The sequence below is a fragment of the Natator depressus genome, chromosome 27, assembly GCF_965152275.1.
Source record: "Natator depressus isolate rNatDep1 chromosome 27, rNatDep2.hap1, whole genome shotgun sequence".
NCBI lineage: Eukaryota > Metazoa > Chordata > Testudines > Cheloniidae > Natator > Natator depressus.
Window position 1 is genome coordinate 3,596,416 of NC_134260.1, and position 12,045 is coordinate 3,608,460.

Genomic DNA, 12,045 nt, shown 5'->3' on the forward strand with positions numbered 1-12,045 from the left:
TGCTGACAAGAATACTGTGGCAGACCGTGTCGAAAGCTTTGCTAAAGTCAAGAATCTTAGGATTCTTAGGATAGAGAATTCTTAGGATAGAGTTCCCCATCCTGTAAATATGGCCGACAGCCTTTGTTCCTAGATATGTACGTTCACATTTAGCAGTATTAAAACACATATTGTTTTCTTGCATGCAGTTTACCAAGTGATCCAAATCACAGAATCTGTGACATGTCCTCTTCATTATTTACCACTCCCCGAATTTTTGTATCATCTGCAAACTTTATTGGTGATGATTTTCCAGGTCACTGATAAAAATATTAAATAATGTTGGGCCAAGAACTGATCCCTGTGGGACACCACTGGCAACATCCATTTGATGACGAGTCTCCATTTACAATTACATTTTGATACTTAGCAGTTAGTCAGTGTTTAATCCATTTATTGTTTACCATGTTAATTTTATATCATTCTAGTTTTTTAATCAAAATGTCATGCAGTACGAAGGCAAACACCTTAAAGTACTCCAAGTATAGTACCTCAACACTATTACCTTTATCAACCAAATTTGTAATCTAATCAATAAAGATATCAAGTTGATTTGACAGGATCTATTTACTATAAATCCAACCAAAATTGATTTGGATTAAATTACTCTCCCTTAATTCTTTATTAATTGTGTCTTGTATCAGCCATTCCATTATCTTGCCTGTAATCAATGTCAGGCTGACAGACCTGTAATTATCCAGTTCATCCCGTTTATCCTTTTTAAAATTGGCACATTAGCTTTCTTCCAGTCTTCTGGAACTTCTCCATTGCCCCAAGATTTATTGAAAATCGGTGTTAACAGTCCAGTGAGCTCCTCAGCCAGCAATTTTAAAACTCTTCAATGCAAGTTATCTGGACCTGCTGATTTAAAAAAGTCTACAAAGAAAGGAACATAAAAATGGCTGCATTAGATCAGATCGATGGTCTATCTAGCCACTATTCTGTCTTTGGACAGTGGACGGTGCCAATGCTACCAACTTCAAAGCATCTGTTTAACATCCTTCAGAGATACTAGTGGAATGGAAAGAGTGTTATCACCCCTAGAGGATGAAACTACATCATCTGTTTTTTCCCCAAGTACAGAAGAGAAATATTTATTGATCACTTTTGCCTTTTCTGCCTTATTATTGACAATTCTGCCATTTCCATTGAGTAATGGACCAATATCATTGTCAAGACTCTTTTTGTTCCTAATATATTTAAAAATTCTTTCCCCTTGTATTTATTGAATTTCATCTTGTTGATATCCAGGTCATTTTGTAGAGTTGTGATATGGACAGTTTGGAGGACAGAGGGGGCAGTCTAGGGATGTGTCCAAGGTGGTGCTTGTGATGGGTTGTCACCCCCAGGGTGCAGTGGGAACCGCTGTGCCCCTCTACGACACACAGCTGGGTTGGAGACACAGCCAGCCTCACCGGCCCTGTTATCACCCAACATGACAGCAGGTGGCGCCACTCACCCAGACTGAGCTACCTGAGTGCAAACAGCAGGGATTAGCCAACTTCCCAGCCCCCCAGGCATGCACCCCCCTCTGGAGTATAAACCCAAAATTATACCGTCTTGCTCTGCACAGGGATCTGTACAATGTAAGCTCATAAATAGTCCCCCCTCCCTCAATGTGTGGAGGAATACACAACAAGCCTGTGGTACCAAGCTGGATTTTCCCCCAGGCACTTTGCTTAAAGGCACACTGGTTTAGATAAAGCAAAAAAAGGTTGATTAACTACAGAAATATAGATTTTAAGTGATTATAAGTGATAGTAAAAAGATCAAAGCAGATTCCCTGGCAAATAAACAAAACCGCAAACTAAGCTTAACATACTGGAAGGATAGAATCTGAATGCACAGTTTCCCACCCTGACTGCTGATACAGGCTCCCCACTAGTTTCCACACCCAGGCTAGAAACCCCTTTAGCCTGGGACCATCGGGGGGCAAGGTGGGGGATGGGAGAGCCGTTATTGGCCCCTGGATGGGCGGATGGGGCCTGGCCTGGGGTCCCAAGCAATCCAGGGTGAGGTCACACAGGGCCTGGTGGCAACAGGTCTCTTGCAGCCAACGTGGGGCCTGGGGTGGTGGCATGGGCGGGGGGAGGGGCTCTGTGGCATCCTTGGGGGTCCACGGCTCCGGGGTCAGGTTCAGGGGGGCTGGAACAATGTGCATTGGGGGGGTGCCGAGAGCCATTGGACCAAACTGTAAACCCCGCCTGAAACTCTCAGGAGCTATGGCCATGGGGGTGCGATGGGGGGGCACGTGTGAGCCTCTAGCGCGGGGGGGGGGAAGGGGGGAGCTGAGGGGCCAGTAGGCCACGGCCTGGGGCACGCTCCCGTGACTGGGCACCAACGGCCATTTTCGCGCCGCATTTCAAACCCGGTGGGCGGGGCTTCCGGGCGGGGCGCCTGAGGGGGCCGGGCTTTAGAAGGGGTGTGGCCGTAAGGAGTGAGCGGCAGAGGGCGGGGCTGGGTGCGGGATGACGCTAAAGGGGGCGGGGCTGGGAGGGGAACGGCGCTGAAAGAGGCGGGGCTGGCGGGAGGCGGAGAGGCAAGGCGAGGGCGCGCGAAGCGGTGACGCATGCGCAGAGGGCGGTGGTGTTGGCTGGCCGCGCGGGAAGCGGAGGGAGGCGCGAGCGGGACAGCCGCGGTCGGGGTGAGGGGAGCGGGGCCCTCTCCCGGCCTGGGCCCTGGGGCCGCGCTTGGGGGCGGCTGCGGACGCTGAGCCCGCGGAGGCGGGAGAGGAGCCGCCCGCAGCGATGGCGCAGAAGAGGCGCAGCAAGGGGCCGGGCCCCGCCCAGGTACGCAGCGGGCCTTGGGGACACTCCGGGCTGGCGGGGCGCGGCCCGGGCCCGGCGCCTCAGCGCCCCCGTGGCCGCTTTCTGCTTTGACGCGCCTCCCGCCCCGCGCAGGGGGAAGACGCGGCCGCGGACGAGGACTCTGCGCCGACCCAGGGCGCCGGCCAGGTGCAGCGGAGCTTGGAGAGACTCTCGCCGGCTCAGGTGGATCAGAAGGTGGGGGCGGCCTCCGAGACACGGCGGGGCGGGTTGCCAGTTGTCCCGGAATTAAAGATTAATTTTGAATGGAAGATTGTGTCCTAGGATGCAGCCTCCAGGACATTCTAACCCAAACTGGCAACCCTGCGTGGGGGGCCTGTTCCTCCCCCATGGGAGCCCCCCTCCCTTTGGGTAATGCACCTTGTTCTCCACCTGCAGGTGAGCGAATTGGTGCAATACCTGCTGGTCAAGGATCAGAAGAAAATCCCCATCAAACGGGCAGGTAAGAGGCCTGCTAGATGGTCATGGACTTTGGAGTGGAGGGTCTGTGGCCCCCCTCAAATTATCAGAGGGGCTCCCTGAGGCCACTTGTGTTCCCCCCTCAGTCTGAATCCAGATCTCTGAGGCAGCAGAGCCAGGACTCAGCCATTTGGCCACAGTGACTCCCCCTCCCCCCTTAAAGCTAGTGATAGGACCCTGGAGTTCTGATTCTCCTCCTCCTCTGCTCTGACCCATTAGACCCCACTCCCTTCCCAGAGCCAGGGATGGAAACCAGGAGTCCTGGCTTCCAGCTGTCCGTGCTCTAACCACTGGACCCGACTCCCCTCACAGAGGTGGGGACAGAACCCAGGAGTCCTCATTTCCCAATCCCCTTCATATGGGTCACCAATAATGTTTGAAACTTTCAGAGAATCAAATTAGATCCCCATGATGCAGGTTGTGGGATCCCCAGGAGGGGGATATCTGATGAGGAGGGGAATGTAGCTGAAACAGTCATTAAAAATTTATAACTCCAGACCTGTGGTTCTGCTACTGGCCCTGCTGGGTTAGGGGGTTACCACTGCATGGGCCCTGTTTTGCCAGCAGGGGGTTCTAGGAGCAATGGGAATAGCTGTAACATGTTTCCCTCTCTTCCCCTGTGTAGATATCCTGAAGAATGTCATCAAAGACTACAAAAGCGTCTATTCTGAGATCATTAAGAGAGCCGGCAGGAACCTCCAGCAGGTCACCACGCTGTGGGGAGCGGAACGGGGGGGGCTCGGCCGGGGACACTCTCCCCTGGCAGGCTCAGCAGAGGTTGCTCTCCCTTGCCAATCAGTGCTGGGCACTAGGGGTGCTGTGCTGCGGGGGCTTGGCAGGGGGCACTCTCCCCTGCCAGTCAGTGCTGGGCGCTAGGGGGCACCGTGTTGCATGAGGGACTTTCAGCTGCGTGATCCTTACAAATCTTTTAAAGCTGTTGTTTGCCTTAGGCTTTGTCTGCACTATGACTTTTGTCGGTCAGGGGTGTGAAAAAACACACCCCCGACCGACCTAAGTTTCACTTCCACCAGCACAGAGTGGCTACAGAGGATACAGGCTACATGCTGGCAAAGAGCAGCTGCATTATGTCCGTAGTGTAGACACAGCCTTAATGTTCTGGGTCGATATTATCTTGGCTACTTGCAGCCCTTTCCTCTTGCCACTCACCTCCCAGCGTCAGGGATAGAACTCGGGAATCCTGGCTCCTCCCATCATGCCCTGCTCTAACTACAAGACCCCACTCCCCATCCCCTGCCTCTGAAATTAACCTCACCTTCCCCCCCGCCAGGTTTTTGGGATGCAGCTGGTGGAGATAGATGCCAAGAATCACATCTACATCCTGGTCAGCAATCTGCCACGCCTGGAAGGGGAGAACTTGAAACAGTAAGGGAGGGAGGGAGGGGACTGGCTGGCTGGGGTGGGGGCAGCATGACAGAGGTCATTAGGGTCCGCCCACCCCACATAAAACTGCCATGGCTGATCCCTGCATGCTGCCATCCTGGCATTGTGTTCCTCTGCCCCCTAGTGACCAGAAGGCTGCCTTGCAGTGTCCATGTGGCTGAGGGTCTGCTGGGAGGTCTATCCGCTGTCCTTGGCTCTAGTGGGTAGAGGAGGGGAGGCTGGGAGCCAGGATTCTTTTTCCAGCTGTGGAAGGTTTGAGAGGGGTCTTTGTTCTGCCGTTAAACTCTCTACTTCCTTGTCCAGTTCCCAGTCCTCTGCAGAGTTCCCTGGGTGAGTGACACCCCTCTTGTGTGTGTTGTAGGGATGATTGCACAGCAAAGCTGGGCCTCCTCACTGTCATCCTCAGCTTCCTCTTCATGAAGGGCAATGCTGCCAAAGAATGTAAGCCTTGCCCCTTCCCTGCGGGCCTTGCCCCTTCCCTGTAGGCTCTGCCTCCTGACTGACATTCTTGCTTTGCCCTTTCAGCTGCTGTGTGGGAGATGTTGAGGAGACTGCGAGTTGACCCTGGGTATGTGTGGGGTCTGGGATACCAGGGGTTCACACTGTCCCCTGCCAGCTGCAGGCTCCTCCCTCTCTGGGCACCAGCTAATCAATGAAGGGGCTTGCAGAGTGGGGGTGGAGCAGTGTGGGCCTGTGCCCTGAGGCCATGCCCTTTTAACACGTTCCTATCCACAACCCCTCCAGAGTGAGACACGAGGTTTTTGGGGATGTCAAGAAGTTGGTGACTGAGGAATTTGTCCGCCAAAAGTAAGTTTGGGCTTGTCAGGATGCCTCGGTTCCAAGTCTGGGAGGAGTTGGGAGTGGGGTCTAATGCTTAGAGCAGGGTGGGCTGGGAGCCAGGACTCCTGGGTTCTGTGCCTGGCTCTGGGAGGGGAGTGAGGTCTGTGATGGGATCCCTGGGGTGCAGCCTGGGGACTGTGGGACTGCTGTGCCTCCTTAACTCTCCAGCCTGGGCTGTGTGTCTCAATGTTTTGCTAGTGACAAGCAGCAACCCCCTCCAGGTGCTGTGATCACTCAGCACAACCACATGTGGAGCCCCACACCCAGCTAGATTGCATGAATGCTCCTAGAGCGACTCCTGGATCTCACAGAGAAAGGCACCAGAGCCAAATCCCGCCCCCACCCTCACTCCAAGTCTTGTACCTCAGGAATATACCAATTTATTAATTGGTTCACCACTTCATGAATGGAAAGTGGATATACACCAGCCTTTGCAAACCTGAGCAGATTTACAACACACTTCAGGCAAACTCACTGGTAAAGATAAACAGTAAAAGAAAGTTACCAAAAGATAATATAAACACTCGGTCTAAACTCTCAACCCTGTTAGACTGGGCAACATCTAGGTAAAGCAGTTTTTCTCACCCCACTGGATATTGCAGTCCTTAATATACAGGTTTGTCGTTTAAACCTGGGCCAGCCTCCTCCATTGGAGTCTTCAGTCTTCTGAATGTCTTTGTTGCTTGCAGCATAGGTGGGATCAGGAGAAAGGCCCAGCGTGTGGCTGTGGTGTTCTGTTTTATACTCTTAGTCCATATGCTTGGAGAACACAAGTCCAGACATGTCTGGTGGGCATTGCTGATTCACAAGGTGAAGCAATACCCCAGTGTGTCTCAGTAAGTCATTGAATTGTAATTCCCTTGCTGGACAATGGCTGTTAATAGTTGTTTGACAGCCTCCTGGGCGTTGGTTGCTTTCCTTGGCATTGTCTCTGGAGAGCTAGTATCTGGTCGCTTCCAAACTCTCAGCATATTTTAGTGGCAACCATACAACACAGTAATGCATATGAAATTAAGAAAAATCATACACATATGTAGATCAGTGACATTCAGATGATCATAACCTTTCCCCTGATACCTCACATGGCCTGTTTTATATGTAATATCACAATTACATACATATTCCCCATTCATTCTTTTTTAGTTTATATTAAATATATATATTTCTTTTATGTAAATAAAAAAAGAATGAATGGGGAATATGTATGTGTCACATTATAATATAAAAAATGTCACATGGTCTAGTGGGATAGGGGAGGTGAAGAGCTAGCTCTCAGCCCCCCCTGCTCTAACCAGTAGGCCCCACTCCCCTCCCAGAGCCAGGCACAGAACCCAGGAGTCTTTCTGTCACTCATCCTCCTTGCACATTAGTGGATTTGGGTCTTGTCCGAGGTGCCGCAGTGGCCCAGCAGGTTGGGTGGCTGCTCTTTCTGCGAGCCCGGGGGCAGGCAGTTCAAATCCCATGGGGTCGGCGTGCACAGAGCAGCCATGGCAGAGCCCATAGCCTTGCTGTTTATACCATGCCGCAGATTATCTTGTTGCCCCCTTATGCAGTCAGCCGGGAGGCTGGTTCCCTGTGCCAGAGGGCATCGGACACGCACACAGGCTGGGCTAGCCCTTTGCCCTTCTCTGTGGGCTGGGGAGATCCAGCAACCCATTTTCTCTTGGGCAACAGGAAGGAGGGCTGGCCTCAGGGGCTTTGGAGAATGGAGGGCCCCAAGGCCTTTGTGAAGGGGAGGGGCATGGAGTTGCAGTCGGGGGTGGAGCCTACACCCAAAGGGGCTGTGAGGACAGGAGTAACAGGCCAGCTAGAGCCCAGGTGTCCTGAGCCTACTGCTCTATCTATTTGGCCATGCTGGGAGCAGGTTATTGGGATCATATAGCTGCTCTTCAGGAGGAAGTGGGCTGGTGGGGGGGGGGGGGGGGGAGGAGCAGGGATTGATGTGGGCTCAATGGCAGTGGAGGTGGGTGGTGATTTGATGGGTTGGGGAAGGGGTCGTGGTCGCTGATTGCTATGCCCTTCCCCCATCAGGTACCTGGAATACAACCGCATACCCCACACAGATCCACCCGAGTTTGAGTTCCAGTGGGGGGCACGGGCTGCCAGGGAGACCTCCAAGATGCAGATCCTGCGCTTTGTCGCCAAGGTACCTGCCTGCTGGGACTTAAGGAAGGGGAGGGCTCGGATTTAGGGGGAGCAGAGCCTGAGCCCCCAAGGGGACTAAGGCTTGGGTGCCTGGAGGTTGAGGGGTCACTAAGAGGGGACTGTGGAGAAGTGAAGACTAAAACTCTAGGGGGCAGGTCTTGGGGAAATGGGGGACAGTCCCCAGGCAACCAAGGGGACTGAGGTTTGGGGGTATCCCAGGGTCCCTGGGCAGGGGAGTCCTTCACAGGGGCAGTAGACATATGCTCCCTAAGGGCTGCTGCTGCCCATGCAGGCCCCAGGGGAGATCATAGCCCAGCTGTCTCAATCCCCTCTTCCTATCTCTCTTCATCAGATCCAGAGCAAGGACCCCAAGGCCTGGAGCACCCAGTATAATGAGGCGGCAGCTGAGGAGGCAGCTGTGGGGGGCCTGTCCCAAGATACTAGCACCCCTGGAGATACTGGTGGGCCCAGCCAGGGGGCACGGAGGAGGAACTGGTGAACCTTATCCACTTCATCCACAGGTGGTCTGCCCGATGGTGCCTTGTGAACCAGCAGACCCCAGGAGCAAGGGAGCTGTGGCCTCTGCCCATGCTGAGCCTAGCATCAAGCACCCAAGGGTCCACTGTGGCAGCTGCCTCTGCCCTCCTGATCTCAGCCCACCTGCCTCATTTAGGCATGGCCTATGGACAAATGGGTTGTACAGTGCAGTTTGATTGTTGTATATTGATTAGCTCAGCTGCAGAGACCCCTCCTCGCCTTTCTGGAGAGGGGCACGGGCAGCTTGTGGGAGCCCCTCCCTTCTGAGTTGCCATGGAGTGGGTTTCCTCCACACACACACACACACACAGGCTGGGTCAGAGCTGGGCACTGACATGACCTCTGACCCTTGTTATCCACCCATGACACTTTCAAATAAAGTCCCCTTAGGGCAGTATGCAATTCTCTGCAGTGGGATTTTAACTACAGGGGATGAGTTTCTGGAGGCCAAAAGCACACTAAGCTCTTGCCTGCTGCCCATGTGAAAGGGTGCATGTTTGTGGGAGGGGGCCTAGATGAGTGTCCCCAGGAAGAAGCTCCAGGCACACCTCCAGACACACCTTGTAAGAGGGTTGGAGTACAGCAAGCAGTGTGCTGTAGCAGCCCCCCTAAGCAGTGCTGGTTCTGGTGGCAGGTGATGGTCCTGGGTATGTTACCTGACAGCCAGGGCTGTGTCTGCAGCTGCTGCATTCCTCCCTGCCTGCAGCTCCCCCCAGCGACAATCATGTAGCCTTGCTGTGCAGTTACACTAGGGACAGCTCTCCCTGTGTTGCTGAGTGATCACCTCAGGCAGCGTTTTTTACGCTCAGGACGAATTACCCCCTTGCCAAGTGATCAGCTCAGGCTCTCTGCAGATCTAGGCAGCATCACTCATGCTCAGGGCAGCTCCCCCCCTCACTGAATGATTGGCTCAGGCTTGCTGCAGGCTAGAAACTGAAAGGCAAACTCATGCAGCAATCTGACTTCAGGAGCCAGGGCTTGAGGCCCCAGTGTAGCTCCACAATCCCTGTGAGGAGAACAGCGCTGACCCTGCAGCCACAGTGAAGGAGAGAGCCTGCTTTAAAGGGCACATGGTTCTTTGACATTCTGCAACAGGAGGCACAGGGTTACAGCCACCTCGTTGGCCAGAGCTGTGCCCAATCCCATGGCTTTGAGGGGGGTGTCCCTTTTGTGCCTCAGTTTCCTCTCCCCACCTAGCAGACCATGTTTTCTAGGGTAGGGACTGTCTTTCATTAGGGCTGTGTGACACCAAGCATGCCAGGAGTCCTGGTCTCAGGCATGGGGTGTCTGATGGCCCCTTGATCTCAGGTGGGGTGTCAGGTGCACCCCCATTTACAATCTAGGGTTCCCAGGGATGTTAATGGGGTTAGCACAGATGCCACACAAGGTTTTATGGCAGTGTAGTGAGGGTGTTTAACTGCTGGCAGGAAGGGGCATAGCTTGGATAAGCAGGGGTCGGGGGGGGAAATGTCTTTACCTGCACCCCAAGCTGTGAGGAAGGTGCCAGGCCAAGATCTAAGTGGGGCCATTTGGTGGACTCCTGGATAGCCAGAGGGTAGGTCTGGTAGCAAGATCGTTTGAAAGACAAAGAACCATCATTGAACTGGGAGGTTTGGTCCTAACTGGATGGACTGCTGAAAGTTTGGGGGTGAGAGATACCTTTGTCTTTCAAATCCTATTTAGCTTGGTAACACTTTTGTAACCAGTTTACTTATTACTTGTCACTTAACAGCTATTGTTCTCTGGTTAATAAACTTGTTTTAATGGTTTCATTAAACCAGTGTGATTTGACTGAAGTCTTCGAGGATTTCTTCTCAGATTAATGAAGGCTGGGGCATGTTACCCTTTGATGGACTCAAGTCAGCGGCACTGCTATGGGTACCCACATGGCCCCACAGTATGCCAACATTTTTATGGCTGACTTAGAACAACGCTTCCTCAGCTCTCGTCCCCTAATGCCCCTACTCTGCTTGCGCTACATTGATGATGTCATCATCTGGACCCATGGAAAAGAAGCACTTGAGGAATTCCACCATGATTTCAACAATTTCCATCCCACCATCAGTCTCCGCCTGGACCAGTCCACACAAGAGATCCACTTCCTGGACACTACAGTGTTAATAAGCACTACAGTATTCTTGTCAGCAAGTTAAAGTAGTATGGGCTGGATGAATGTACTATAAGGTGGGTAGAAAGTTGGCTAGATTGTCGGGCTCAACGGGTAGTGATCAATGGCTCCATGTCTAGTTGGCAGCCAGTGTCAAGTGGAGTGCCCCAGGGGTCGGTCCTGGGGCCGGTTTTGTTCAATATCTTCATAAATGATCTGGAGGATGGTGTGGATTGCACTCTCGGCAAATTTGCGGATGATACTAAACTGGGAGGAGTGGTAGATAGGATACAGAGGGACCTAGACAAATTGGAGGATTGGGCCAAAAGAAACCTGATGAGGTTCAGTAAGGATAAGTGCAGGGTCCTGCACTTAGGATGGAAGAATCCCATGCACAGCTACAGACTAGGGACCGAATGGCTAGGCAGCCGTTCTGCGTAAAAGGACCTATGGGTTACAGTGGACGAGAAGCTGGATATGAGTCAGCAGCGTGCCCTTGTTGCCAAGAAGGCCAATGGCATTTTGGGATGTATAAGTAGGGGCATAGCGAGCAGATCGAGGGACGTGATCGTTCCCCTCTATTCGACATTGGTGAGGCCTCATCTGGAGTACTGTGTCCAGTTTTGGGCCCCACACTACAAGAAGGATGTGGATAAATTGGAGAGAGTCCAGCGAAGGGCAACAAAAAGGATTAGGGGTCTGGAACACATGACTTATGAGGAGAGGCTGAGGGAACTGGGATTGTTTAGTCTGCGGAAGAGAAGAATGAGGGGGGATTTGATAGCTGCTTTCAACTACATGAGAAGTGGTTCCAGAGAGGATGGTTCTAGACTATTCTCAGTGGTAGAAGAGGACAGGACAAGGAGTAACGGTCTCAAGTTGCAGTGGGGGAGGTTTAGGTTGGATATTAGGAAAAACTTTTTCACTAGGAGGGTGGTGAAGCACTGGAATGCGTTACCTAGGGAGGTGGTAGAATCTCCTTCCTTGGAAGTTTTTAAGGTCAGGCTTGACAAAGCCTTGGCTGGGATGATTTGATTGGGGATTGGTCCTGCTTTGAGCAGGGGGTTGGACTAGATGACCTCCTGAGGTCCCTTCCAACCCTGATATTCTATGATGGTCACATAAACACCACCCTATACCGGAAACCTACTGACCGCTATACTTACCTATATGCCTCCAGCTTTCATTGAGACCACATCACATGATCCATTGTTTACAGCCAAGCTCTATGATACAACCGCATTTGCTCCAATCCCTCAGACAGACACAAATACCTACAGGATCTCTATCAAGCGTTCTTACAACTACACTACCCACCTGCTGAAGGGAAGAAACAGATTGACAGAGCCAGAAGAGTACCCAGAAGTCACCTACTCCAGGACAGGCCCAACAAAGAAAGTAACAGAACGCCACTAGCTGTCACCTTCAGCCCCCAATTAAAACTTCTCTAGTGCATCATCAAGGATCTATAACCTATCCTGAAGGACAGTCCCTCACTCAGTAAAGTTACATGAATGCTTTCCCCGGCATTCCTGAACAGATACAGAACCCATCTCGTAGCCCTCAGCCCCAGCTTTGCAACTCAGAAATGCACATCTTATGCTGCTCAGGACACACACACACAGCCCGAACAGGGTAAACTCATTAAAAGTCTAAAAAAACCAAAGAGCGCTTGCAGCACCTTATAGACTA

The 12,045-nt window shown here is 52.3% G+C and overlaps 1 protein-coding gene across 2 annotated transcripts; it reads left to right on the forward strand.

Moving 5' to 3' along the window:
* Positions 1-2,669: 2,669 nt before the first annotated feature.
* LOC141978686 (non-structural maintenance of chromosomes element 3 homolog) lies at positions 2,670-9,969 on the forward strand. Of its 2 annotated transcripts, XM_074941000.1 has the most exons (10): positions 2,670-2,828; positions 2,940-3,041; positions 3,243-3,306; positions 3,949-4,028; positions 4,612-4,706; positions 5,086-5,165; positions 5,250-5,292; positions 5,469-5,531; positions 7,596-7,710; positions 8,062-9,969. In XM_074941000.1, the coding sequence occupies exons 1-10, from the start codon at positions 2,787-2,789 to the stop codon at positions 8,206-8,208; spliced, it is 831 nt and encodes a 276-aa protein (XP_074797101.1). In that variant the 5' UTR covers positions 2,670-2,786; the 3' UTR covers positions 8,209-9,969. The 2 variants fall into 2 exon arrangements, with proteins under 2 accessions (XP_074797101.1, XP_074797103.1); XM_074941002.1 differs by lacking the exon at positions 5,469-5,531 and having other exon boundaries at positions 2,671-2,828.
* The last annotated feature ends 2,076 nt before the right edge of the window (positions 9,970-12,045 follow it).

Bases quoted from the DNA above. Each gene is read 5' to 3' on its own strand.
- LOC141978686 (XM_074941000.1), top strand. From the start codon at position 2,787: ATGGCGCAGAAGAGGCGCAGCAAGGGGCCGGGCCCCGCCCAG. The intron at 4,029-4,611 runs GTCACCACGCTG...CCCCCCCGCCAG, and splicing joins CCGGCAGGAACCTCCAGCAG to GTTTTTGGGATGCAGCTGGT. The intron at 5,166-5,249 runs GTAAGCCTTGCC...TTGCCCTTTCAG, and splicing joins GGGCAATGCTGCCAAAGAAT to CTGCTGTGTGGGAGATGTTG.